Raw genomic sequence first — 25,358 nt, 5'->3', positions numbered from 1 at the left:
AAATTAATTATAACTTTGGAAGCATTTGATGCATTATTTGAATTAAAAATTTCAGAATGTAAGTGAGTAAAACACCCCAAAATTCACCTGTACTTCAGAGCCAAATTATGTAGTTGGTCAAGGAACAAGTTTCACAAGGGTGTGGGCAAGTAATTATCTGGTTGCCTCTAAAATCAACAAAGGACTCCTTAAATTCCCTTTACATCTAAGAAGCCACAGAGTGGTGTGCTTGGAGTGAGTCACAATGGACAAAGCTTTGGCTTTCAAAGATCGAATTCTGAACAAGGAAAACCTGAATCCCAAAACCTGGATGAAAACAGAGAATATTAAAGGTTTTAAAGACTTTATACTGCAGAAAGAATCAGAAGAGACAGATGGACGATATTTTGATGATGAAAATATGCGTAAGTACATATGCAATTCAAGCATAATATGTATAAAACCAATTAGCATCTGTTTTCTCTCTACCAAGTTTTCTTGCATAATTGAATACAGTACTCTAGCTGTGCACATTAACCGAATATATAGAAACATAAAGGCATATTTTATTTCAGTGTTACTGCAGATGAATGTATGTTGTGAGAAGTACGAACATGACATTATTTAATAAATAATGTCTTTTAAGATGGCACACCCATGAGGTGTGACAAGAATTCCTGCTTTATAAGGACATCAGTGTTTGTCCAAGGCTGACCCTGCAGCACGAGCGGCTTCTGCTCCGCTGCTCATTTTATATCCTCTGCATGAAAGTCTTGTGTGTGGCTTTTAGAATACAATAGTAATAAACAATATGCCATAATTTTATAATGAGTTTGTTGATCTATACCGTACAATGACAAAAGCTTGTAAAATATTTAATTCTTATTTTACCAAGTATTTGAACATTATACTTTTATGAAAGAATACCCTGGCATTGCTAAATGGTTTCAGCAGAACGTAGCTCATTCCTAATGTTAATCATTAGCGTTACAGTTCAGGAACATGTTGCAGCCTTTTTTGATGGGTTGAGTGTAGCTATAGACATTTTCATATAATGTTGCCAAATGAGGCTGGTCACATTGTATAAAACATTCTTGCTCAATCCTGTGTTTATGACAAGTGTACCGTCTAATGTTAGTTACTTGCTTAACACGGGGAGTATTTTATTGACATTCACCTTTATCTCCCTAGTTTAGCTTCACTCTGATAACAGGTCAAGAGTATTATGTGATGTCTTTTCATGTGCACCTGGGCAGTGCTGGAATCTGAAAAGTATTATATGGAAGCTGCAAAGAAGAATGATGTAGACACAATGAAGCTCCTTGGCAAGAGTGTCAACGTCAATGCAAAGAATGTGGTGAGTTTCCCCCATAGGTCTGAGAAGTACAGTGTTAGTGTGAGCAACGAAGGCATTCATAGTGCTGGTGCAAGAAGAGTAAAGGATTGCATGTTACCTCAGCATGATCGAACCGCACTACACTACGCCGTGGCTGGGAGAAACCAGGAAGCGGTGGAACTCTTGCTTCAGAGAAGAGCCAAGTTAGATGTACAAGACAAGGTGAGGGCCATGTTGGTTTGAGATGTCTCTCAGAAGCCCTCATGAACAGCAATGTAATATATCTTATAATGAAGTATATGCAGTTGGCAAATTCTGTTCAATGGAATAACTTTGGGTTGAGGTCCTGGAGGTTGTATTAGCTGATTTTGATTACTGATGGGGTAACAACCCCCCCCCCCCCATCCCCCCATAATTTACGCCCATTTCTGAATTGGTGAATTGGTTTTAATGCCCCTTTCGAGATACTGTGGACAAAAGTCTTTATAGACCACAGAGACCTATTTGTCCTTTCCTACTATTCAATTTCTGCAAAGACAGGGAATGATTTGGTATTCATTCCTAACAGCATGGAGTGACCGCAGCTCACCTGGCTGCCTGGTTTGGGAGTCTGGCTATCCTTAAGCTGCTGATACAGGCTGGGGCTGACCAGAAAATTGAGAACCAGGTGCAACCGCTGAGCTGAATTCCCCAATGCACAACATGCCTTTATTTCACAAAAAACAAAGCTTATATCATGCACACTATATACATTTAATTCAACCCTAGTGCCACCTGGAGAAGTCTTAAATGTTCAATGCAGGATAGGCCCTCTTAAGATATCATGCCAAAATATGTCATTGAAAACATTTGAATCTTCTAGTGTTTGATTCTGCTGTTCAACTGTGTCTCTAGGAAGGAATGACCATTATGCATTGTGCTGCCATCAATAATCACACCGACATTGTGACATACATTGTAAATGACTTGCAGATGAAAGAACTGGATAAAGAGGACCAGGTAAATTGCTCTTACATGTTTAGGTGCAGGGTAGAAGTTAGACATTTCTCCATAATAATTAGGCTTCTTGTTCAGCATTGAGTTCAAATGACCCTAATACTGCCCTTGTGCAACATAATGATCTTGTTTCTTTATGAAACTCTAACAGTCAGAGACCTTTTCTAAGGGCCCTTATTTTTGAAAACCCAGACACTCACTTGATCCTCTCAGTGGCAGCCTGTTGTACTGGGTGTGATGGTGCACCCTGGAGTGAAGAGACCTACAGCGCCAGCCTTGTTCTCGTCTCTCAGTCAGGGAAGCTGGCTTTCTCCCGGGCAGCTGAGCATGGCTGCGTGCCCATGATGGAGCTGCTGCTGGAGGAGCCGTTCAGTATGGCCACCATGCAGGAAGATCAGGTTCATCCATCCCACCCAAGGGATTAAGGGTCTTTTTAAGCTTGTTTAAAAATCCAGCTTACTGTTTTCTTGTTCTGATACTGCTGCTAGTACTGCAATAACTGTCTGATATTCCTACAATAGCACATTTCATGCATATTGCAAAACTTGCCTAGGCTATACTGTACAGTCTGAAAAATTTGCTTAATCCAAATGAAATTTTGAAGAAAGGAGACTTACAGAAAGGTTCAGCCATCCATGGTACAGAAAAAGTATCATGAAAATGTTTTTCTTTAAAGAATTTAAGGATTATGAATACTGCTATTATTTTTATGAAGCTGAAAGCTATTCTATTATGGCTACTAATAGCACTTTAGCTAATGCCATTACAGCTATAAAAAGTTTATCTTTATTGTCAGTGAAAAGTTCTATTATAATTATATTACATTTTTGTTAGTCTTTTTGGTAACACTTCACTTTAGGGGGCACAAGTAACTAAGTAACTCAGTAACTACTCAACTACTCACGTACAAATCATGAACAAAGTGCATGAAATACATCAACTGTTATGATTGATTAATGATAAACAAACATGGGATCAGCACATAACTAACAGTTTCTGGTTAATTCATAGAACGGCAACACCCCTTTGCACCTTGCAGCAAAAAATGGACACCTGAATGCTACTCAGCTCCTACTTCAGAATTTTGACAACCGCAATGAGGTCAATAAGGTAGGGTCACTGCATTGGCAGTATTGCCAGCTGTGCTAGTACCATCATTCTCCTGGCCTTTCATGCAGTTGCTAAGACAGATCCTCAAAAAAAACATTTTTAATGTAACATATTTGGTGCGTTACATTCTAGGTAAGTTATGTTCCTCAGAGGAGGAAGCTGCCTTGTGTTTGTTATTGCATTTGTTTGAACACCTTAGTTTGTTCATGGGTCACTGACCACACCCATTCCTTCTAGGCAGGAGAGACGTCACTGTTCCTGGCTGCAAACAGTGCTTATGAGGACTGTGTCCAAGCACTGTTAGAAGCTGACTGTGACCCTAATATCGTCACTGCAGTATGTGGTACTTTCTTACAGACCCTTCGGTCTTCTCAGGGTAACAGTTTACTAGCAAATGGAATCTTGGGATGAGTTCTAGCTTAAGACATAGTATGTTCATGATAAAATAAGGTATAAATCTAGCACCTGAAAAGTGCCTTTTTCACTGTGATTAGAAATAAGTAATAAATCTTCTTTACCATTGTACCAACTTGTAACAGAATAAGCTGATGGTGAAATATGTTTGATGTGTTGTTTTTTTCTGTGCAATCGCACTGTTTATGACACCTGGTTCCCCCGAGGACAAGAAAAATGGAAACTAGTGATACTGAACTGCTTCTTAAATTAAGTTCCATGGCTTCCAGCAGTAAAACTTAGGAAGAGAGCATGATGGTGTTAATTACGAGTGCCTGTGTGGTGATAGAGCATCAAATCTTATGGAATAAATGGAGCAGAACTACCTCTCAATTGTGCTTCACAAAGCATTAAGATCTGCAGCAGATGCTCTGTATGTTACTGATATGGCTCTTTGCAACTTGTTCAAAGAGAAAAAGCATTTTATAGGGCTGTGTAGCTGTCTTTCATCAAAGCCCCAGTGTGAATCATATAATGCTAGCTTGAATGAGACTGACTGTTCTTGCTAGGCTAAGAATGCAGCCTTACATCCCGTGGCAGAAAAGGGGTACACCTCCCTGGTCAAGCTCCTCACTGATAATGGTGCCAACATGAATTTGCAGAATCAGGTGAGGAAGTCTAGGAAATGTGTGAAAGAATGTGTTGTTAATTTCACCTTCATTAAAAGCCACAGTGTAGCTGAACTAACCGTCTATCCATTCTCCTTTGGTCGACACAAGAAACGCTATTAGTATCTCTGTGAAAAGAGTCGCTGTTAACCTAAACTGCTAATACGTTTCAATCTTCTTTTCAGCATCTACAGGCTCCCTTTCACCTGGCAGTGAAGAACTGCCATATTCCGGTCATCCACGCACTTCTGAAGGCCGGCTGTGACACCGACGTCACCGATCATGTGTGTAACATCACAGTGAAATCCACAGGGAACACTCTGCTCCCTCAGAAGCTTGAAAGAAGATGTTCAGCTGCCGATTTTTGTTTTCTCAGACAGAAACTGGAGTTTTCCTTGGTGTTAGATTTCGCCCTCTGCCTGTATCGCCACTATGTTGCATTATGTTTCAGTTATTTCCGGAAATATGTAAATCTTTACTCGGATCCTATCTTTAGGTTACCAAATGGGCAGGAGACATTTCCTTGTTTTTTCTTTAGAGGGGACAAACTGCACTTCATATTGCCGCAGAGCTGGGAAAGGCTGATGTTGTGGAAATGATTCTGAAAGCTGATACAGACCTATCTCTCCGGGACAAGGTAATCAGAACTACTGACATATAGACAATCGGTCCCTTGTTCTAAACAACCTCATAGATCTTTATCAGAACTGCAGATTATTTGCAGACAAATCCCCGGGTGCCTGTCATCAGTATTCATTAAATGCTCAAAGCACGATGGAAGATGCCAGGTGATTGACGTCTCTGACAGTAACAGACACAGGAAATAATTTGTTTAATGTGGAACAAGCAGCTGTTGATCACATTGACAACTGAAGGGAACAAAGAACACCTCAAAAATACAGCGTCGATTCACAGTGACCAAGGCTTGGATTGTCTTGCCAAAGAAATAAGTCTGAGCCTTAGAGTGTTAATGTTCACCTGACATCATTATTCTCCTTCCCAGAATGAAGGAAATGGTTCTGCATATGAAATGATACAGATTTCATACTGGTTTCTGTGTGTCAGAAATTGTGCAGTGGTTGTTTAAAAAGTCTGCATTTAAAGTAGGTTCTTTATAATCCTTATAAGCCAGTCTGGGACTGGGCTTTAAAATTCAGTAAAAATTCAAAATGTATTTTCTTAAAATATTAAGCATTTTTGGGTGTCATTAAACTTTAATGACCCCTGCTGAACATGAGTTAGTTTAATATATGCACAATTTCATGCTTTTCATTATACATTTTTTCTAAACTTGTGCCATCTGCTGGACAAAATTGTAACAACAATGTTCAAATTCAGAGGCAGAGCACCTTAAAAATTGAAAAATAAGTATATAATGCTGCTGATTTGACTTTGAAGTAACAGAAACATGAAATAATTTATCGTCAGTCGCAGTTTTCCAGAGAATTTTGCTGAGAACATCTATAGCCAAAGTAAAAAGTGAGGCTGCCACTATTTGCGGCTGCTTACCTGATAATACTTCACAGGCCAATCTGCTGGCAAATGTGTTTCTGACTCTCTCTCCATTTGTGCAGCAAGAAAAGACACCACTGGGAGTGGCAGCCAGAGGCAACATGGTCATCATTGTGGATATGATCATTAAAGCAGAAAGATATTTTGCATGGAAAAAGGTGAGCTAGTGTGATACACTCAGCTCTTACTATAAAACAGTATCTCCCAGTCTGGTCTGACCCACAGACAGTCCACGTTTTTACCAGGAGCTGGGAGGGAGCAAAAACATGGACCAACTGTCGGTCCGTAAGGACCGGACTGGGAAACATGGCTCTAAAGTGATTTCTCAAGAAATACGAGGCAAGGTGGCCAAACCTGAATCCAGGGGACTCCCTGTTTAGCATAATATTTGTTCCAGCCAACCTGTGAAGTAAGCGTGATTGGAGCAGTATGGACCCAAGAACAATTACTGCTGTGCAACATTAGCCACCTTTGGCAGGGAAGCCCAAGAAATGGAAACTGACTTGCCTCCTCCAGGGGCTATAGACAGCTGGCTTCCTGTTCCTCATTATCACTGTGTTGTGATGCCTATTATTGGCTGGCACCTACATCGATTATTCAGGCAAATAGCTTCCCTGCATGTGTGTTATATTACTCAATGGGGACCATGACTATAGGATAATAGCTGTCTTTCTCTCTTTGATCCTTCAATCCATTGCCTAATGGTGGTTCCCCTTGGTGGTAATTATAATAATGATAGTTGTTATTATTGCTGTTGCATTTACTAGATGTGCAGTTAGGCAAACCGGAATCTCTGAATTGCCTGTAGTGTGTGATGTGTTGCTGTTTGTGGCCTGTGATGGTCTAGCATCATATGCCAGGTATTCTTCAGTCTTTTGCTTGGATTTCCTCCAGGTCCTTGGGATCCTGTGCTGGATCAATGAAGAATGATAATGATTATTAATTATGTTTTTGAAAAGGTCACTGATACCTAGTAATGTCTTTGTGTGGCCTGCCTAAGCCTTCAGTTTCACTGCTTGGCTACAGGATGGGTGCCCTTTCTCAGGAAGTGACTAGATTTGATTACCCTTTCAGGCAAATGTGGAATTTAATGAAACCCTTCACAACGACTTTCCACTGACATTCAAATTAGACCACAGTGCAGAGACCAAGCAGATCCGTGCTACCATCTGGAACCTGGCCTACAACCTGCTGAAGCCCAATGACTGGAAGAAACTTGCACAGCACTGGGATTTCACTGGCCCACAGATTGCAGCCATAGAAGAGCAGTGGACAGGTGACATATCACATGAGCTTTCCATCCCCCTTTAAGGGATAAGGCAAAGTATTCAAAGAAATATTCAGATTTAGGAGAGGAGAAATTAAATATGTCCATCTTGTCAAAAAAATAAATAAGTAAAATCTGTGTCCCATAAATTGTCATTCCCTTACAACTCTCTATCCTACCTGGCTTCTGCTGAGCCTCACCTGTTCCTGATATGTACCTGAGAGCAGGCATGACTCTTCAGAAGCCAGGTAGGATAGAAAACCTACTGGATCAACCACAAATAACAGTTTCTCACACACAAAAACCACTATGAACCGCAAACCTACTGGATCAACCACAAAATTAAAAGTTGTGAGATTGATTTTCAGATACACTCTGGCTCAAATGTTTCATCTAAAGTCTTTTTCTGTGATTCAATCTTTGTAACATTCTTATGCACATCACCAGGCTTGAAGAGCTACCAGGAACATGGCAACCGGATGATGTTGATTTGGCTACATGGAGTCTGTATGGCAGGCAAGAATGCAACCATAGAGCTTCATGAGAGTCTACTTTCTACAGGATACACTAGTATCGCAGGTACACTGGCTGGTATTCATACTGACATTTCGTTGGTTTGTTTTTTGGGTTTTTTTTTGGGGGGGGGGGCTCACTCACAATTTGTGCTTAGTTTAATTTACACTCTATATTACTAATGATACCTTGTTAATCCCTGTGGGGGGATTCTCTTTTTGCCTACCCCTTTCTGCTCCCCATGAGATACACATCAGCACAGGGTTTGCCACCTGTGGTGCCCCTACAATCTTGTGCAAGGGCCCACAGACATGTGACTATTCTGCTGATGCTGGAGTCAAACCAGCAGCCTTCCGCTCACAGACACAGAAGCTTAGCCCACTGAGCATCACCCCGACCCCTGCATTACCTCTATTACAACTATTTGGAAATTTTTAAAATCCTTTTTTTAACTGCCTTGTTCTTTGTGGATAATGTTGAAAAATTAAAGTAAAAAAAAAATTGTTTTGGAGAGGGTCAGTGACAAACAGGGACACTCCTGCCATCTCCAATGAAATCGCTCTTGCTGACCAGTGCTTTACTGAAACAGGACGTGTAAACAAGAGCAAAACCTACATTCTGGCAAGAGACCCATCATGGTTAACAGTTGCTCTTATACCAGTGTACAGATCATAAGGATCATTTATGGGCTTCACAGGAAAAGAGCGTCGTTCCAAAATGAAAAATTATCACTATTGAGAAATGTTGGCTTGTGATCAATATGTGAACTGGGAAAATATTCATCTTTTCACTGCTGGTCAGGGCCAATGAATGAGCTTTGTAATGATTTAAGTTGTGAACTGTGAACAGTTTTGAGCACTTATCTTTTGCTTTAATTCCCACTGTGTCTACCATCTTCCTCGTAACTATTTTCATGACATGACATGGTGTCAGTTGGTCGTATTTCATGCATGCTTAGTGGTTTATATACTTATGTTTTATCGTCCAGCACAAATTTTCATAACTTGCAGGTTACTTGTCCATTAACATAAATAGTGTGTTGACTGAGTTACGTTATGTTTTCTGTATTAGATCATTCCAGTCTGGCGTTGTCTATGTAAATCATGTGTCTTTTTTTTACAGACAAAATTAGAGCAGACACAAATGGGAAGGAGATGAGAAAATGTTCAGTCTCGTAACGTCAACAACATATGACAGCACAGACCACATGATGCCGACACCAGTCATTTGGGATTTTCTGGATTTGCTTCAATAGCAGCATTTGTTTTTCAGGGAAAATATCTTATCATTAAAATATGCAAAACAGTAAGTAGGTGTACTTCTCTTGGAATTGTGTAGGTGTACAATCTGTCCTTGGAGAAAATGATCAGTGGAACAGAAAAATGAATTTTATTATCCTACCACTTTTTAATTAGCCTTACTGTAGACAGACAAACCTATTACATGCATCATCAATGGAAAAGGACATATGAGGAGATGTGAAGTTCTAATACTTGCCATACAACAATCAATTAGCTTTTGACGTTCATTTTTAATTAGGTTACTATTGAAAGGATACCATTATCAGCCTAATTGTGATTCTGATCCCTCTTAATGAAGAGAAACTACAGGAACTTGGTTTTGTGAAAGACCGTCCAGCTATCCTTTGCAGCCACCAAAAAGCTCTGTTTATAGCATTTGTTTATAATCAGGTTTGAGATTAATTATTACAGTCAGCAAATTGGACAAAAGTCCAACTGCCTTCTATGCAGCTGGCTGAGAACCTGGATTTAATACGTCAGTTGGCAGAAGTGGACACTGAAGACTCCAGCCTTCACCTGCGATACTCTCCCCCCATCAATGGTGCACCCCTAACCCACCATTCAATTCTATGTTTGTCATTATAAGAACAATATTAAGAAGATACTTGTGTACTAGCGATGTAGTAAGTTACTACCTCAGTATTTTTTATGTTTCACTCCATAGCCTCATCTCTGATGCAGTGTGAGAAAAAATGTGCCTGTTGTGAAATTGCCAGCAGGAATGAAATTAAGTAGTAAGAGAAGAAGAAACAGCTCTTCTAGTTTAAACTGTATTTCTGAACCATTATAAAGTATGGTTGTATACATTTTTTATGATTTGCCTCACACAACTCCTTTATCTGTAAGCATAGCGGTGGCAATGCCATCCATAATCATGCAGCAGACATGTCTGACGGACAATGGCTGATGTAGAATATGTGATACAGTAAAATCCCCTTATAACGGAATTTCGTTTTTAACGGACAAACAATTTGGTCCCCAGGGCCGCTTTTAGCTGTAGTTCTGTTCGGCTATAACGGACATGCAGTTCCGCCTACAAGGCGCGTGGCGTGCCGGTGATATCCAGCGCAGATACGTAGTCGGGATTATTAATAGTCACGCATCCGGTCAGGTAAAGTTGGATTACTACATGTACAATATAATAATCTATACCACAAGTGTGTCTGCTGGGGTGTGGCATGAGTAAATGTTGCCCTGTAGTTGTGTTCTGGCCAAACAGCAACTCTGCATATAACGGACTGTTTTGCCAGGTCCCATGAAGTCTGTCATAACGGGATTTTACTGTAGGAAGAAGTATCCCACCAAACATTTAGGGTAACAATTTCGTAAGTACCAGAAACTAAGACAAAATTTGACTTTAGTAGTGGATATAAAACACACAAAATCTTTACACAGTAAAATCAGCTCTGGTCAAACTATGCAAAAGATGCCTGAAAATGCATGCAAACTTTATTTGGAGGTCTTATTGTTTCACAGCATATGGGGAAAAAGAAAACAGTGGGGAACTGCACACATACATGAAATGATTTTAATATCTATACATTTATATTTGTATTGGTATATTTAAGATTTGATGTAAATGCACGCATTTTTGTTGTTGATTAATAAAGTTGTGCTAGTTGCTTTTATTCCAGCGTTCTTGATTCTTTGCTACAATATATTCACTAAGGAAATTTTAATATGAATGCAAATTAAGTGAAATAAAAGAAGCTGGTATGGTAAACCACTTAAAGGACTACTGTAATGTAACATCACAAAACCTAGCCATGTGTCTTTGAGTAAACCCTTTTAAAATCAAAGATTTCGCCACATTCTGATGTATTTTAAATTATCAATTCAACTCTGGGGATAAGGAAACTGGGTTGGGGGCCTAATACAATATGTTTTCATTGGGCCCATAATCTCTAATGTCACCCCTGCTCCTGAATCCCACTGACTCTCAAATTCGTATTTTTCAAGAAGCATGACCATTTTTCTTCTCCAGTTTTCCCACTTTGTTTTCTGCCATTTCATTTATTTTTCATCACATCCTCCATCTGCTTGCTGATACATTCTAAGGTGTCAGCAAATGCTTGATGGATTTTCATTAATAGTTGTTTCTCTCTTTTAAAGAATGCCTGAATTCTTTGCACGATTTTACATTTCAATTCACTCACTATAGGACTAGCAGTGTTCAGCTTGTTATTTTTGCTGGTATTGAGTCCAGGGGTTTCTGGTAAATGTACCATATCCCTAACAGATTAAGATTTAATGTCCAAAGATTTCCTAGGCTAACTATGCATCACAGCATGAGAATCCTCGCTTGACGCCGTCTTTGTCTGCACATTCCATTTTTCAAATGTAGGCATCAAAATAACAATTAAAGGATAGCAGTTAAACTCAAAAAGAATAATTTTTGGTTTTGGGCAGTTTTGCATGGAAGTCCAGAGAGGACATGCATCATCATTATTTTTTTCTTGTTATCTCAAAATAACTTATTTGTCTTGTGATCTTGAGATAAAGTTGTTGTCTTGAGATCACAGGTTAATCGCGATCTTATGACATCGCGACTTTAGCTGGCTATACATCGTCAACATGGGCCATCACATTTGATTTTACTTTGATCATAGACTGTTACAAGCAGACATTTTCATCACTTGAGAAAAAGAAGACCAACTAAATCACAGCTTTAAATTGATTTTCCAGTAAAAGTGAACATGACAATGAGATAACAGTGAGCTGTTAAAGATTTGCAACTTTTCATGCATAATTGAGAAGACACAGGGACGGATTACGGACTGGGCCAGCGGGGCCGCTGCCCAGGGGCCCTTGGGGTGCAGGGGGCCCGTGGGGCCCCTAGCCCAAAACAATTTGCAACGCTTATCAACAATGTGAGTGATTGCAGTCACAAAAACCAGTAATTAGGACCTGTGTCCATTTTCAGTACAAGAAATATTAGGCAAATTGCGTTTTAAGCAAAAAGTGAGTATTGACATAAAGAAATAACGGCCTGAATTATACCGTAATAACATCGAGTGATTTGAACAAAAAAAGGGACCACCCCAGCCCCTGGTCAGCAAAATTTGACTTGTAAATAGGACAATTACAGTACAGCAGTGTGGCATGCTGGGATATATGCAAATTATCTGGTCGAGTTTCCCCAGTGATGTCATTTCAAAACGGCGGCTTACACAGTCAACAGTAATTCTATTTTATAAGTATTTTTAAATGTTAATTTTGTTAAATGTATTAATGGTTATACATGTACATGCATGTGGTCGATTTGATCACCAAATTCTAAATTCTAATTCTGTTAAAATATTTCATAAAGGTTTTAATGTGGTTTGACTAGTTCGTGTTTCTGGTTTGTAGTCTAGCCAAATGAGACATCAATGGGGCAGTATCCAGAGTCAGCATAACATGACTTTTCAGAAGTGTTCAGAATCCTGAACCATAAGATCTATACTAATGAATCAGTAAGCTTTTATTGCACATTTTGCCGTATTGCTACAGCAAGCAGCATTTGTCCTGCATTTGAGCACGTCCCCTGTAACTCAACTATACTCAACTAGCTGCCCTTATAAACCTATGTGATCTTATGTTTAGTATCTTGGTCGGATTTTGCATTTTGTTTGCTGTGTTTCCTAGCCCCTAGTTTACCACGGTCCCATCTCCTGGACTGCTCACTCGCCTTGATATTCTTAATTAGTAATTTTGTGTCTCTCACCCCCAAGTTCACCAGAGATCAATTTTAAAGCAAATTTGTGATTGCTGCAAAAGGTGATGCCAGAAAATATGAAATTAAGGGTACCATCTTTTTTGTTCATGCCATTTTCATTTGTTTAATTATATAAAGTATTCAACTGAATCAATAATCAAAAGCAAGTCAAATTTTGTTAAACATGGAATAAACAATAAGGGGTGCCATTAAACTTTTGTTTTCTTTCAGAGATATCTCGCAGGCAGTATACACTTCATTTGGATTTGGAAAAGGACATCAGTGCATTATTTAAGCTGCTTTATTCAATACTATTTCTTCAAAGCTTTTAATTTCCTGACATTGCAGTTGGTTAAATGGTAGAAGCCCCCCGGATTTCCAAAATGTCTGATTGCAGTAAAATATGGTTTAAATAAATATAATTTGGTTGGATTTAAGGTAGTCTGAGCAAAATGTAAGTGAAGGAATATGAAGTCCGTTTAAACTGTGGTACCTTAAATCCAACAAGTTACCCCGATAAGCCAGTAACCCCGCTTCGTAGTACAGGCCACTGCACCTGGGTCACCCTCCTTCTGTTCTGTTTGAGATTTGTTTTGTACCTTTTGATTTTGTAATTGATTAGTCTTGCTCTATATTCCCTGTTAATGTTTCCTAGCTTTTTGGTATTCGTAAAGCTTCCTAGTTTCTGTGCCACCTGTTTCACATTGTTACTGCACCTCCCTTGATTGGTTAATTGATTATGAATTACACCTGTCCTTTTTTTTCCCCAGTTTTCTGTGTGTATTTAAGTTCCTACCTTAGTTCATTTATTAGAATCTGTTTGAGTTTAAGTTGTGCTGCATTTACCTGGTTCAGTTTAAACTTCTCTTTGTGGTTTTGTTCTATTCCCTTACCTGTGTTTTTTTTTTTATTTTTAAAACACTTCTTGTAGTTAGTCCAGTGTCCTAGTTAAGTCTTTAGTTATTTACCTTAGTGTTTCTCCATCTGTTTATGACCCCTTGTGGTCCTTTGTCTTAGTAGTATTGTTTTGTTAATAAATCTTGTGCTTCTTGGAGCCATACGTGGATCATTGTCTTTTTCCCATCTGCACCAATGCTGTGCTGTGACAGTTACTGTTTAAACTCAAAACTTTTCTCTCATCATCCTGATATTCAGTCTTAAAGAACACACTTCAAACTGGCCACATTAAATGTAATTATTTATTAATTGCTAACAGTAATACTCTGTTAAAAGTCTGAAAAGGATGTTTGACTTCTGCCTGATGTTCCTGATGCTGACAGCAGTAGATAGGAATGGAAGCCTGACCTAACTTTGCCTCCTCTTTTTCTTTCTTCGGCAGGTTCTGGAGGTCTTCAGTGGCACCTCCACCACATTCCCACCAATGGCTGCCACTTTCACTTTTCCTGCTTTATTTACGTGGAGGTTATCTTGCTTTAGTAGCACTTTCTCCATTTGCATGTCACAGATTTCCATTGCTACATCGTTCATTGGGAATCCGTCACAGTTTACAACCTCCACTTCTGTGACTTCCACACTTAGTTCTGTCTCTAGTCCTTCATCCTCTATCACTTCCACAATGACATTGCCGATTTCAAGCCCAACAATGTCAAAATGGGCATCGCCTTTGAGGAATTCCTGAAGCTCTCTCAGACCAATTTCTATGTCAATATCTCCTATATTGACATTTTTTTCATCTGTGAGCTTTATATTAATTTTCCCTCCCTCCACCTGATGCAGCTTCATGTCTCCTTCAGCCTCCTCTTTTGGTTCACTAAGGCCAACTTCACCTCTCCTTTCTTCTGCTGCCGGTGTTTGATTTTTGGTCTTTCGGCTCTTTTTCTTTTTGTTCCGATAATATAGCTGGAGACTCTCTTGCTCAGCTTCTGCCATGCCAGCATCCAAGCCTCCATTAGAGGAGCTAGCCTGGTTATGGGGAAGTGTTGTGGACGAAGACTTTTCCTCATCTTCCCACTCGATTACTTCATCCCATTTATCCCAGGCTTGCCAGTATTTATCGTCAGTCCAGGAAACGGCTTTTTCCATTCGCCTAGTGGTGAGAGAAGAAACAGCATTCGGTTAAAAAGGTATCAATACAGCAAAAGAGATAACAGTGAATACCTCATAAAGAACAAATGGCTTCAAAATCCGGTTTAGTCGAATAATAATATTTACCTAGAATGAAAATTCCTGAAGAAATTTTGAGATGGGTGTATTCTGCTGACCGTGGTAGAGCTGGTGCATCTAATTAAGTGGCTGGTCTGTAGCTGGTTGCTAGGTGTTCCTAGGTGGTTGCTAAGGTGTTGCTATGCAACTGTATGTGGTTGCTAGGGTATTGAAAGGTGGTTGCTAGGGTGTCAGAAGGTGTTGCTAGGGTGTCCTAGCTGGTTGCTAGGTGGTTTCTAGGGTGTCGCTATGCAATTGTAGATGGTTGCTAGGATGTCGGATGGCGTTCCTAGGGTGTCAGTAGCTGGTTGCTAGGCATTGCTAGGAGGTTGCTAGGGTGTATCTATGCAATACTAGGTGGATGCTAGGGTGTTGCTAGGTGGTTGCTAGGTGCTGCAAGGTGGTTGCTAGGGTGTCAGAAGGCATTGCTAGGATGTCAGTAGCTGGTTGCTAGGCATAGCTAGGTGGTTACTATGGTGTTATTATGCAATTCTAGGTGGTTGATAGGGTGTTGCTAGGTGGTAGCTAGGTGCTGCAAGGTGGTTGCTAGGGTGTCAGTAGCTGGTTGCTAGGCATAGCTAGGTGGTTACTATGGTGTTATTATGCAATTCTAGGTGGTTGATAGGGTGTTGCTAGGTGCTGCAAGTTGGTTGCTACAGTGTCTGTAGCTGGTTGCTAGGTTGTTGCTAAGCGTTTCCAGGTGGTTGCTAGGGTGTTGCTAGGCATTAGTAGATGGTTGCTAGGACGTTCCTATGTGGTTGTTAGGCTGTCGGTAGGTCTTTGCTAGGGTGCGCTAGGTAGTGTCAGGAGTGTGTGGGTCATTGAGTTTGTGGATTGGGCAGGAGCTTTGCTTCTTATTGGGCTATTCATTGCAATGAAAAGATCAATCCATATTACTATTCATATGGTTAGTTAGGTATATGCTAATGCTAGCAAAAGTTAGCATTTAATGCATTCCTATGGGATTTTTAGTGTGTTTGATCGTGAATAACATCAACCATGGTAACGCGAAATGCCAACAAAAGTAATAGCACACCTCACACCATGAAGGACTAAGTTTTGACATATACATTGCCTGGGTGCAGGCTACGGTACGACCTGCATTAATTGCCGAAATTCACGGAAGATAGATAGATAGATAGATAGATAAAGTTTTTTTTTTGACTTTGCAAGGGAACAAAGACAACTGATACAGTATGTCAATCCGTCCATCTAGGCTAGCCCTACGACTTGGCCCCAAAGTGAGTTCCGTTCAATTCAATTGCTAAGTGCAAATTCGGAAAGTATAGTTTACTAGGTTAAGAGTAATATGGGCCTTTTCATTAAAATGAATAGACCCATAATAAAAAAACTATCATCCAAGTACCATCAAAGTAGACAGCCAGAACATTTTAATGTTACATATACACATCGATCACCTATCTTCCAAACAACGCTCCTGGTTAGTGCCAATACACTTACTAACAATAGTTGTTACAAACTGACATTAATTGCTGTTAACGATAACAATTAACACCCCCCTCCGGTTGGCGAAATTTATATGGAGCAGTGTATCAGTCTGTATTAGCGGAAAATAATTTCGGAAAAAATTATCGTGGGTGACCACCCCACCCTCTCGTCCAGTAAAGTTTGTCAAAAGCAGTCAGTGTTAACTGTGGAACTCCAGCCCCGCCCCCGCTAACAGTATTGTGGCGGACCCGCCCCCATCCCTCAGCAAAATTTACAGCGGGGGACCCAAAATTACAATGCAAATATTTAATTCCAGTTCAGCCCTGTGTAAAAGACTACCACTTACCTTGCCATCTTGATCAAGAATGATCGAGCTCCGCAAACATTCTAGAACTTAAAAAAAGCACGAGTAATTTACTACTAGCTAGGGCATGGGTGTTTTACTAGTAAACCTCCTTGCTTCTTGTTCCATACCTGGACTGCATTTCTCAAGTCATTCTTCTGACCGTCAAAATCTCCCCCATCTACCTTCTGACCATGAACAGCCCTTGTGTCTTTTGGCTAACAATTTACACAACCATAGGCAGTATTGCAATCATTTTCTACCCCCGTATGAAGAAAATAGAAATTTTGTTGGCAAACCTAATAATTTCATGACAGCACCCCTAGTGATCAGGCTGCTCTCAGGTATACCCCACATTATTTGTGGCCTTTGACTGTGTAAGACTTCATAAGGGAAAACCTCATGGAGGAGATGGGAATATGTGCAACAGCTAAAAATAAATGGTTTATTAGCTTGTTCCAGTCTCCTGGGTTTGTGTGAACAGATTCATCATGGATCTTAAGGTTTGCTAAAACGGCTAGGCCATCTGTTTGGGGAAGTAGGCACTAGTCCAGATCACTTTCACGTCCACCAATTTGCACAACTCCTTCATGCTATATAATCATCTGGGATCGCAGAAGAAAAAGCAAAACAGAGTCTTGCCAACAGTGTTACTAAAATATTGCATAGCTTATTATATTTTTGGTATGAAAATCCACAATCCAAGCAGTACCACGATATGGCCCATGCACTATAAGGTAAAGGTACAATTAAATTCTTGCTTGTTCTTTGTAACTGGACCTCTATTTACAGGAGAGAGCCACAAGTGCACTTTAGAAAACACAGTCCTTGTAGCTGTCATACCACTTACATATAGCGCCCTCCACAATTATTGGCACACATTCTAAAGAGTTGTAAAAAGGGTTAGTAAAAATCCACCTTTTGGTGAAGTAGTTTCATGTCACACTGAAAAAATGAGAAAAATCCAACCTTTCCTTAAAATAAATATATTGAAAGAAAAACAAATCCTTCATAAAGAAATTATTATTTTCAACAAAAATACAATTATTGGCACCCCTGCTTTTAATTCTTTTGTACAACCTCTCTTTGTAAGTATAACTGCACTGAGTCGTCTCCTATAACATTTTATAAGGTTGGAGAATACAGAGCAGGGCATCTGAGACGATTCCTCTTTACAGAATCTCTCCAGATCATCAATGGTCCTAGGCCCTTTCTTGTGCACTCTACTCTTCAGCTCAGCCCACAGGCTTTCAATGGGGTTCAGGTCAGGGGACTGAGATGGCCATGGCAGAAGCTTGATTCTGTGGTCAGCTAACCATTTTTGTGTTGATTCGGACATGTGCTTAGGATCACTGTCCTGCTGGAAGATCCAATGACGGCCCAGTTTTAGCATCCTGGCAGAGTCCATAATGCAATGTACCCTGACGAGGTTTCCAGGACCTTTGGAGGAATTCACCAACAGTCATCCTTGGGGACTTTTCTGCCTGGCAGGTTTGTCACAGTTCCAGTTGTTGTCCACTTTTTATTATTATCGCCCTACCAGTAGAAATGGGCATTTTCAGGTGAGTAGCTATTTTTTAATACCCATTCCCTGACTTATGAAGGTCAACACACTTCTCCCTCATTTGGTTTCTATGTTCTCTTATCTTTCCCATGTTGATGGATGACTAACGGAATTTGTCTATGTCTCTGTGTCACCTCATGTTTGTAGCCCAGTTAATCAGGAAGTCATGGATTAATGGTTGAAGGTTCCTATTCACTCCAATCATCACAAAGATGTACAATTTACAGGGGAAACATGCTTCAGTTACACTGTGTTCACTATAATTTTCAGGGGTGCCAATAATTGTGGCACATGTGTTTTTATTAAAAATAATTATTTCTTGCTTATTCTTGGAGATAAATTTATGTTAATAAAATTGGATTTTTCTTAATTTTTCAGTGTGACATGAAGCTGCTTCACCAAAATGTGGATTTTTTTTCTAAACCTTTTTACAAATCTTTACAAGGGGTGCCAATAATTGTGGAGGGTGCTGTATGTCTGCATGAATTCCAGACAAATCAGGCTTTTATTCTACTATAACAGATAATATTTCTCTACTTCTATCTACTCATTTATCTCCACTCTAGAAAACCTGTCCCTGTTTACACAACATATCATCCTGTTAAAATGCACAAAGTTGGGGGTTTGTTACTACTCCTTTGGGGATAATAGACATTTGTTTATCTTAATTACGTAGCAAAGAGTGTAATGAGCAGGGCTTCTGGACATTGACTTAATCATCAGTCTGCGACTGAGCACGTGCTCATGCCACATGCCAGTAAGTAATCCACTGAGGAAAGAAAAGTGAATATAGATATCATCAGGAAAATGGCTGCAAGTGAATATAGGACTTGTCATCTGATTTTTCTATCTCCCATCTATTTTTTATATCATGCTTTAGCATTATTGAGGCCTGATCAGTGATGTGGTTATTGAACTGATGCAGTGATGTGTAGACACATCACTACATTTTATTAAAGGCTTATGCCATAAAGTCTTAAGATATTTCATATTATTAAATGTTCTTCCAGTGGTTTTTAGTCATTTGCCAAATAGGTTTTAGATTTTAGATCAATCATGCAGTCGGAATTAAATAGTGTGTTGATCTGCCTGTTGAGTCCCTGCAACCTACAGGTATATGTGGTATTTGCCATTAATCGCCATACTGTGCAATTAAAAAATTATTGTTTAGAATCCCAACTTATAATGCAATGCCTTCTCTTGTCTTACTGCCATTTGTGCATATAGCTTTTTTGAAATTAAGCTTTTTTGTTGGAAATGCATCTGTATTAAAATATAGGTCATTCTCACATGTTTTTTCCCATTAATATTCACCTTCTGTTTTGAGAGCATTATCATAGATGGTTGTCATAGTAAGGATTAGGGTTAGTAATGCCCATAGAAATGAATGGATTGTCCCCACAATCCATTCATTTCAAGATATGAATACAAATGTGTTTGTGTGTGTGTGGATCTCTCTCTCCATCAGGAAATATGTGATGATAGCTAGCATGGTTACTTATAATACCGCATTCTGGGACCAATTCAATTAAATTCTTATGAACTGATGACAAATGCTACATTTTTTGACCTATGAAATAATGCATAGTAAGTTATTCAATTCCTTCTTAAAGAAGTTTGGACAGTTGCCCAGCTTTACAATGAATTTACCTGCAACATGTTTTTTGGCCATGTTTGCAAATAACTAGTTGGAAATACATAATGAAGAGGCTAAACCAATAGAATACCATCTAGTTTCAACTAGGTGTGATACAAACAGAATACAAGAACACATGTATCACATGGGCTCATCCTCGTGCTTGGAGGAGTGTTTGCTGATTGGCTGCTGGAATACTGTCACTACAGAGATCACAAAAACTACAGAGATCACAAAATCATTGGATTTGGGAAATAATAACTTTACATTTTCAGGTGTCCGTGAGAAAAGGTAGGGGGCTGAAGCAATATTCCCAAAAGAAATTTTGAATGTCATGATTGTTGGTGCCGCAGCATCTCAGAAACAGCCACCATGCTGAGATTTTCATACAGTATGGTGTCTAGACTTTACGGAGGATGGTGTGACAAACAATCAATGGAGTTCACCATGAAGAATGTTTCCAGCACCTCACTGAATCCATTCCTGGAAGAATCCCGGCAAGGTTAAGGTGTCAGCTGCTAATGGGTTTCTGGTGCAGTATGTCCCTGCAGACAATTCATAGCAGGAGAATGAGGAGGTGGAAGAACAGGCAGAATTATACTATTGCCATCACCCTTCGACTTAACCTGAACATCCTTCTCTGCCTCCTCATTGATTCTGCAAAATTAACCTAATACAAATAAAAATCACTGGGGTTTTGCATGAAAAAAACAAACCTCTAAATATATGTACAGCATCTACATCAAAGGGGAACCTGGAGCCTGTCCGAGGAAGCAGAAGGGCACAAGCATTCCTGGGACTCTCCTGGGCGGGAAGCCAGGCCTGCATGTCTTTGAACGGTAGGAGGAAACTGGAGCAGGAATTACAGGAATCCTCCTCAAAATGGCAAGAACATGCAAACCCAAAACACACACATTGAGGGAGATCTTAAACTAATACCTAATACCTAATTTACTAGATCTTTCTTTTTAGCTGGAGCAGCGCAGTGGCTCAGTGGTCAGTACTCATACCTCCTCACACCTGGAGTGGTTTAACTATACTGACTACAGCAGAGTCCCAAGGTCCCAATATTTAATAATTGGTGTATCATATAGTTTTACTACAAAACTATGGGTGGCACAGTGGTTAGCAATGTTGCCTCATACCTCTAGGACCAGGATTCCATGTGTGTGGAGTTTGCATGTTCTCCTGGTATCATCGCAGACTTTCGTCTGGGTACTCCAGTTTTCCCCCACAATCCAAAAATATGCTGACGTAACTGGAGTTCCCAAATTGTCTGGTATTGGTGCCCTGAAATGCGTTGCTGCCCCATCTTGGGTTATTTCCTGCCTTGCACCTACAGCTTCTGGGATAGACTCCAGACCCCTCTGACCCAGCATAGGACAAGTGGGTATGAAAAATGATTAAGGTAAGGAGCATGCAGTGATTACAGTGCTTTGCCACACCCACCACATGATAAACCACCTCAGGGATGAGAACCTGAGTGCAGCCATGTGGCAGTTATTCCCTGTAAGTTGGAGGAACTGCTTGCAGGGCTGGATGTAGGTTAACGTCATACCCAGGATGCAGCAATTGCAGGTTAAGGGCCTTGATCAAGGGCCCAACAGAGCAGAATCAACCCTGGCATTCATAGGACTCAAACTAGCTACCTTCCAATAGATCCCTAACCTCAGAGCCACCACTCCAGTCCGGATGGATTATCAAACTATATATAGGATATTTGTTCTAACCTTACTGTAAATAGAAAATTTTACTATTAAGTGTTACGGTGTGGCATGACACAGGTAGAAAATGGATAAACCACAAAATAAAGGAACTACGAGTGGTCAAGAACTTTAATGAGAGAAATAAGAATTAAGTAAAGACTAAATAACTAAAACAACTTAAACATAATGACTAACTAAAGAATTGGATGAGGGCAGGCACGTAAATCCATGCAAACAACGAGGGGCAGGTGTGGACCATAAGCAAATCAACCTATTAGGACAGTCACAGGACAACAAGCAACAAGTGAAATAAGTTACAATTATTAAGTACAAGAAACTAGGAAATATTAGTAAACACTTAGGGCTAACTAAACTAGGAGAGGCTAGGAACATAAGCAGAACATAATTCAACAAGGCACAGGCAGGGTAGACTAATAACAGGGACAGAAAGCAAAGACAAAGGTAAACAATACCAAAAGCTAAGGATAAAATAAAATCCAATAAATTAAACACTAGATGAGGCAGGCCTCAGGCCACCCTGGAACACATGACTGAAGGGGTGTCAGCTTCTGAACTGCTCAATCAACCCATAGAGGTTTCTGGCGGCCCAGGGAGCAGGGAAGCACACTAGGTAGCTACGGCTACAAGACAGAGGGAACAGGATGCGCAGCGACACCTGCTGGCCAAATGGGGACAAAACAAATGAGACAGAGCCAGACGGGTACCGACCATGACATTTAGAGGGTCAGTCTATTGATGGGGTTTAACGGATCTAATTTCTACATGTATTTCCTATATCTGTATATTTTTTAACTCTCCTTATACTCAAGTTGTAATGATTGTAAAGTGACAGTAACAAAAAAACTTTATTTAGGTATTTAGTTTTTAAATTAAGCACTGCATATTAATATCTCACTGTCTCATATTTAATATTTCAATATCTCATTATATCGTTTAACTTTATAGAATTACTCTGGAGGTTAAACATGTACTGATATGAGTTAAGGGCAACAACAAGTTACTAAGTTTAATAATCTCCCTGACCACTATTTTTGAATCTAGGTCAAATGTAGTTTAGCTAAAGTTCTATCAACATATCACAGCACATACCCTAATCTTGTTCCCTGTGCTGCCTGTAACTGAGAACCAAAACTCATCATCACGAGTCTCTCTGTCACCCTGGGAGTAGCTGGAAGACATTGAATGAGCTTCCATCCATGCTTCATTAGAACATGTTAAAATGGTCTGGGATGAGTTTCCCAAAGCCTTCTTAACTACATCGTTCGTAAGTTGTATGTTAAAGGATAACATTTATGAGCAATGCAGTGTTGAGAAGGCTTCGGGAAACTCATCCCAGACCATTTTAACATGTTCTAATGAAGCATGGATGGAACTTTTACAGAGTTCACAACGCAATGTTAATTTGTGTCACTTTTAATATTGCATCACTTTTACATCAAAAACTGCATGTGGATTTTCTGCTTATCAGAAGTTGTAAAATAAACAAATTTCTTGTAACAATTCCATTGTTTCAAATATAACATTAAATATCAGACTGATGAAATAAAAATAGGACTATAGTAAATGTAGGGTGTCTTTTCCCTAAGCCTCCCCTTAGGTGCAGTGAAAAAAAAAAACAAACATTCATGAATGTCTTGTAAAACTTGTGATGCCTTCAAATGGGAGGTCTTCAAAACATTCAGTTGATTAAAAGTAGGACAAGCAGCTTGTGAAATCCAAACTGCATTTCTCACCAACGTATTATGCAGTACACTTTATATTTACATAGGGTTCCTTGGTCTGGCTTTTTGCACCACACCTTCACTTCTGAAGACGTAGAAGACATCAGTTTCCATTCTTTAATCTTAATTATTATAGTCCATAAGCAACTACAAAACTCTGGACAAGCCCAACAATCCTCAGGCAAGTGGTCTTTGTGGAGACATATTCCAATTTGCATCACATAATTAGGTTTTTCCCATTCAAATGCCACTTAAATTCATTGGAGCATAACAGAATGTTGCATCACAATAGCTCAGAATAATTTGCTTCTGCCAGTGATAGGCTTCTCGGCCCTCAAAATCAGTCAGCTGGGGCTTCAGATAGGCCTTCTTACTCCGTGAAATCATCTTTGATTCTTGTCAACTGTGCAAAAATCAACACTGTATAATATTTGTACACATTTCTAAGTTAAATCTGAAGTTTATACTTTCAAGTTCATGGAGGAATATGTTCAGATATGATACTTAAATCACACTCAAACTGCTCATCTGGTCACCTGCCATGTTTGGCTAGTCTTACTCATCTGCTACTATTTTATTTTCTTGCTGGTGTGCTCATGATTTTAGAAGTTGATTATTGCAGTGTTGGTCCTGGTGTGATTGCATGTACTGGTGTATTGCCAACCACTATGCAGTCCCTAGTTTAATTGTATAACTATAATTGTATAACACAGAAATGCTTCCATTTCCATTTCCATTCTTCTTCCAACTGCTTGACCTTATTTTCGTTTCATGTTGGCTTCTAAATGTATTAACCAATTATTCTTGTCAGGCTCTTATCAGTGCAAAGCTTTTCTCTTCAGCTGTCAGACACCATTTCACGGTGTTTCCAATGAGGAGAAGATGCTTATGAGTAGCCTCCTCTAGCTTTGTTTGTTCAACGTACCCATCCATCAAACTCAACCTGCGTGACCACAGAAGTGCACCAATTACTGCCAGAGATTTTTAAACTTTTCAGGGAAAGTGATTTGCTCGCAAGAGAAATACATGAGAGCAGAATTCTGAATTTTTTGTTCCCAAACAACAACGCCCACACAGTCCTCTCCCTGCCTTGTTTATCCTCGTATTAGTTTGAATTCATCATGTCAATGTGCATATCCTGCCAACTCAGGATCAGTCAGTCGTAGGGGTATGAATATGCACCGTTATCTTCAGCACACCCACACGAAAAAACCTGTCGGCTGTAGGTTCCTGCACACAAACCTTGACTAACAGGTACATTTCTGCAAATGTGGAGAGGCAATGGGGAGAACAAAAAAGAAAAAGAAAGAGACAGTAGAATATGACTATATAAAGCGAATGTCACACTAACCATGGAAAATCCAAGTATCCCCACAAATGCCCTCGAAGGGTATGGCGAAGCAATTTAAAAAATTCTCCCAATTAAATAGAATCTGCCACATGTCAGCAAAGACTTTTTTTTTTTTTTGATCGGGCAGGGTGTTTAGTGAATGGTCTTTCAGGAAAATTATTGCTGTGAAAAAAGGGAAACGTAATGATAGACTTATGGACAGAAAGACAAAAAGCCAACTATGGCTGGTACTTCATTATCATCCTACTAACACTGCCTCACCACTGGAGGTCAGTTGAAAATAGATCTTCCTGTTCATCCATGCTTCTATGGACAGTATAATCTTACCTTTAATGATACTACATGGCATAAATTTTGTCTGAATTAAATAGATGGGAGATTATATGAGTGTGCACATTAAATACTGAAAATATAATGGAAAGATGAAAGGCATAGATCTCACAAAAGCTTTTTAAGTATTTACATGAAGGCATTGGTGAAAAAAAATAAAAATAAAACATAAGAACATGGGTACCCTGACCTAGAACAACAGTTGAAAAATTTGCCAGTGTGAAATGTGGAATACTAGCAGAATGACCCCCTTATAGTCTTTGAGTTGGGGGTGTAAGTAAAATGTATATGGAGGAGACTGT

The 25,358-nt window shown here is 39.6% G+C and overlaps 2 protein-coding genes across 5 annotated transcripts; one reads left to right on the top strand and one right to left on the bottom strand.

The window, feature by feature from the left end:
• The first annotated feature begins 219 nt into the window (after positions 1-219).
• ankdd1b (ankyrin repeat and death domain containing 1B) lies at positions 220-10,655 on the top strand. 3 transcript variants are annotated; one of them, XM_023824031.2, is made up of 15 exons: positions 220-404; positions 1,236-1,336; positions 1,439-1,537; positions 1,884-1,982; positions 2,210-2,314; positions 2,605-2,709; positions 3,323-3,421; positions 3,659-3,757; positions 4,384-4,482; positions 4,668-4,766; positions 5,021-5,119; positions 6,057-6,152; positions 7,069-7,270; positions 7,709-7,840; positions 8,897-10,655. In XM_023824031.2, exons 1-15 carry the CDS (start codon positions 245-247, stop codon positions 8,950-8,952), a joined length of 1,650 nt encoding a protein of 549 aa, XP_023679799.1. In that variant the 5' UTR covers positions 220-244; the 3' UTR covers positions 8,953-10,655. The 3 variants fall into 3 exon arrangements, 2 of the variants coding, with proteins under 2 accessions (XP_023679799.1, XP_023679800.1); XM_023824032.2 differs by having other exon boundaries at positions 364-404; positions 1,171-1,336; XR_002839765.2 differs by lacking the exon at positions 8,897-10,655 and having other exon boundaries at positions 7,127-7,270; positions 7,709-7,830.
• Positions 10,656-13,957: 3,302 nt separating this feature from the next.
• Positions 13,958-16,798, bottom strand: LOC140587700 (uncharacterized). 2 transcript variants are annotated; one of them, XM_072709237.1, is made up of 2 exons: positions 16,731-16,798; positions 13,958-14,819 (listed from the first exon to the last, which is right to left on the bottom strand). In XM_072709237.1, the coding sequence occupies exons 1-2, from the start codon at positions 16,736-16,738 to the stop codon at positions 14,078-14,080; spliced, it is 750 nt and encodes a 249-aa protein (XP_072565338.1). In that variant the 5' UTR covers positions 16,739-16,798; the 3' UTR covers positions 13,958-14,077. The 2 variants fall into 2 exon arrangements, with proteins under 2 accessions (XP_072565338.1, XP_072565339.1); XM_072709238.1 differs by lacking the exon at positions 16,731-16,798 and adding an exon at positions 14,945-16,712.
• Between the last annotated feature and the right edge of the window lie 8,560 nt (positions 16,799-25,358).

Source organism: Paramormyrops kingsleyae, chromosome 2 (genome assembly GCF_048594095.1).
Source record: "Paramormyrops kingsleyae isolate MSU_618 chromosome 2, PKINGS_0.4, whole genome shotgun sequence".
In the NCBI taxonomy this organism is placed as follows: Eukaryota; Metazoa; Chordata; class Actinopteri; order Osteoglossiformes; family Mormyridae; genus Paramormyrops; species Paramormyrops kingsleyae.
Note: the sequence above shows the minus strand (reverse complement) of the source record. Positions and strands in the feature narration are given on the sequence as shown.

What these genes read in the sequence shown, in the direction of transcription:
- ankdd1b (XM_023824031.2), top strand. Translation starts at nt 245, where the DNA reads ATGGACAAAGCTTTGGCTTTCAAAGATCGAATTCTGAACAAGGAAAAC. An exon ending in CCACCATGCAGGAAGATCAG is followed by an intron (nt 2,710 to 3,322) that starts GTTCATCCATCC and finishes GTTAATTCATAG; the next exon opens with AACGGCAACACCCCTTTGCA. An exon ending in ACCGCAATGAGGTCAATAAG is followed by an intron (nt 3,422 to 3,658) that starts GTAGGGTCACTG and finishes CATTCCTTCTAG; the next exon opens with GCAGGAGAGACGTCACTGTT.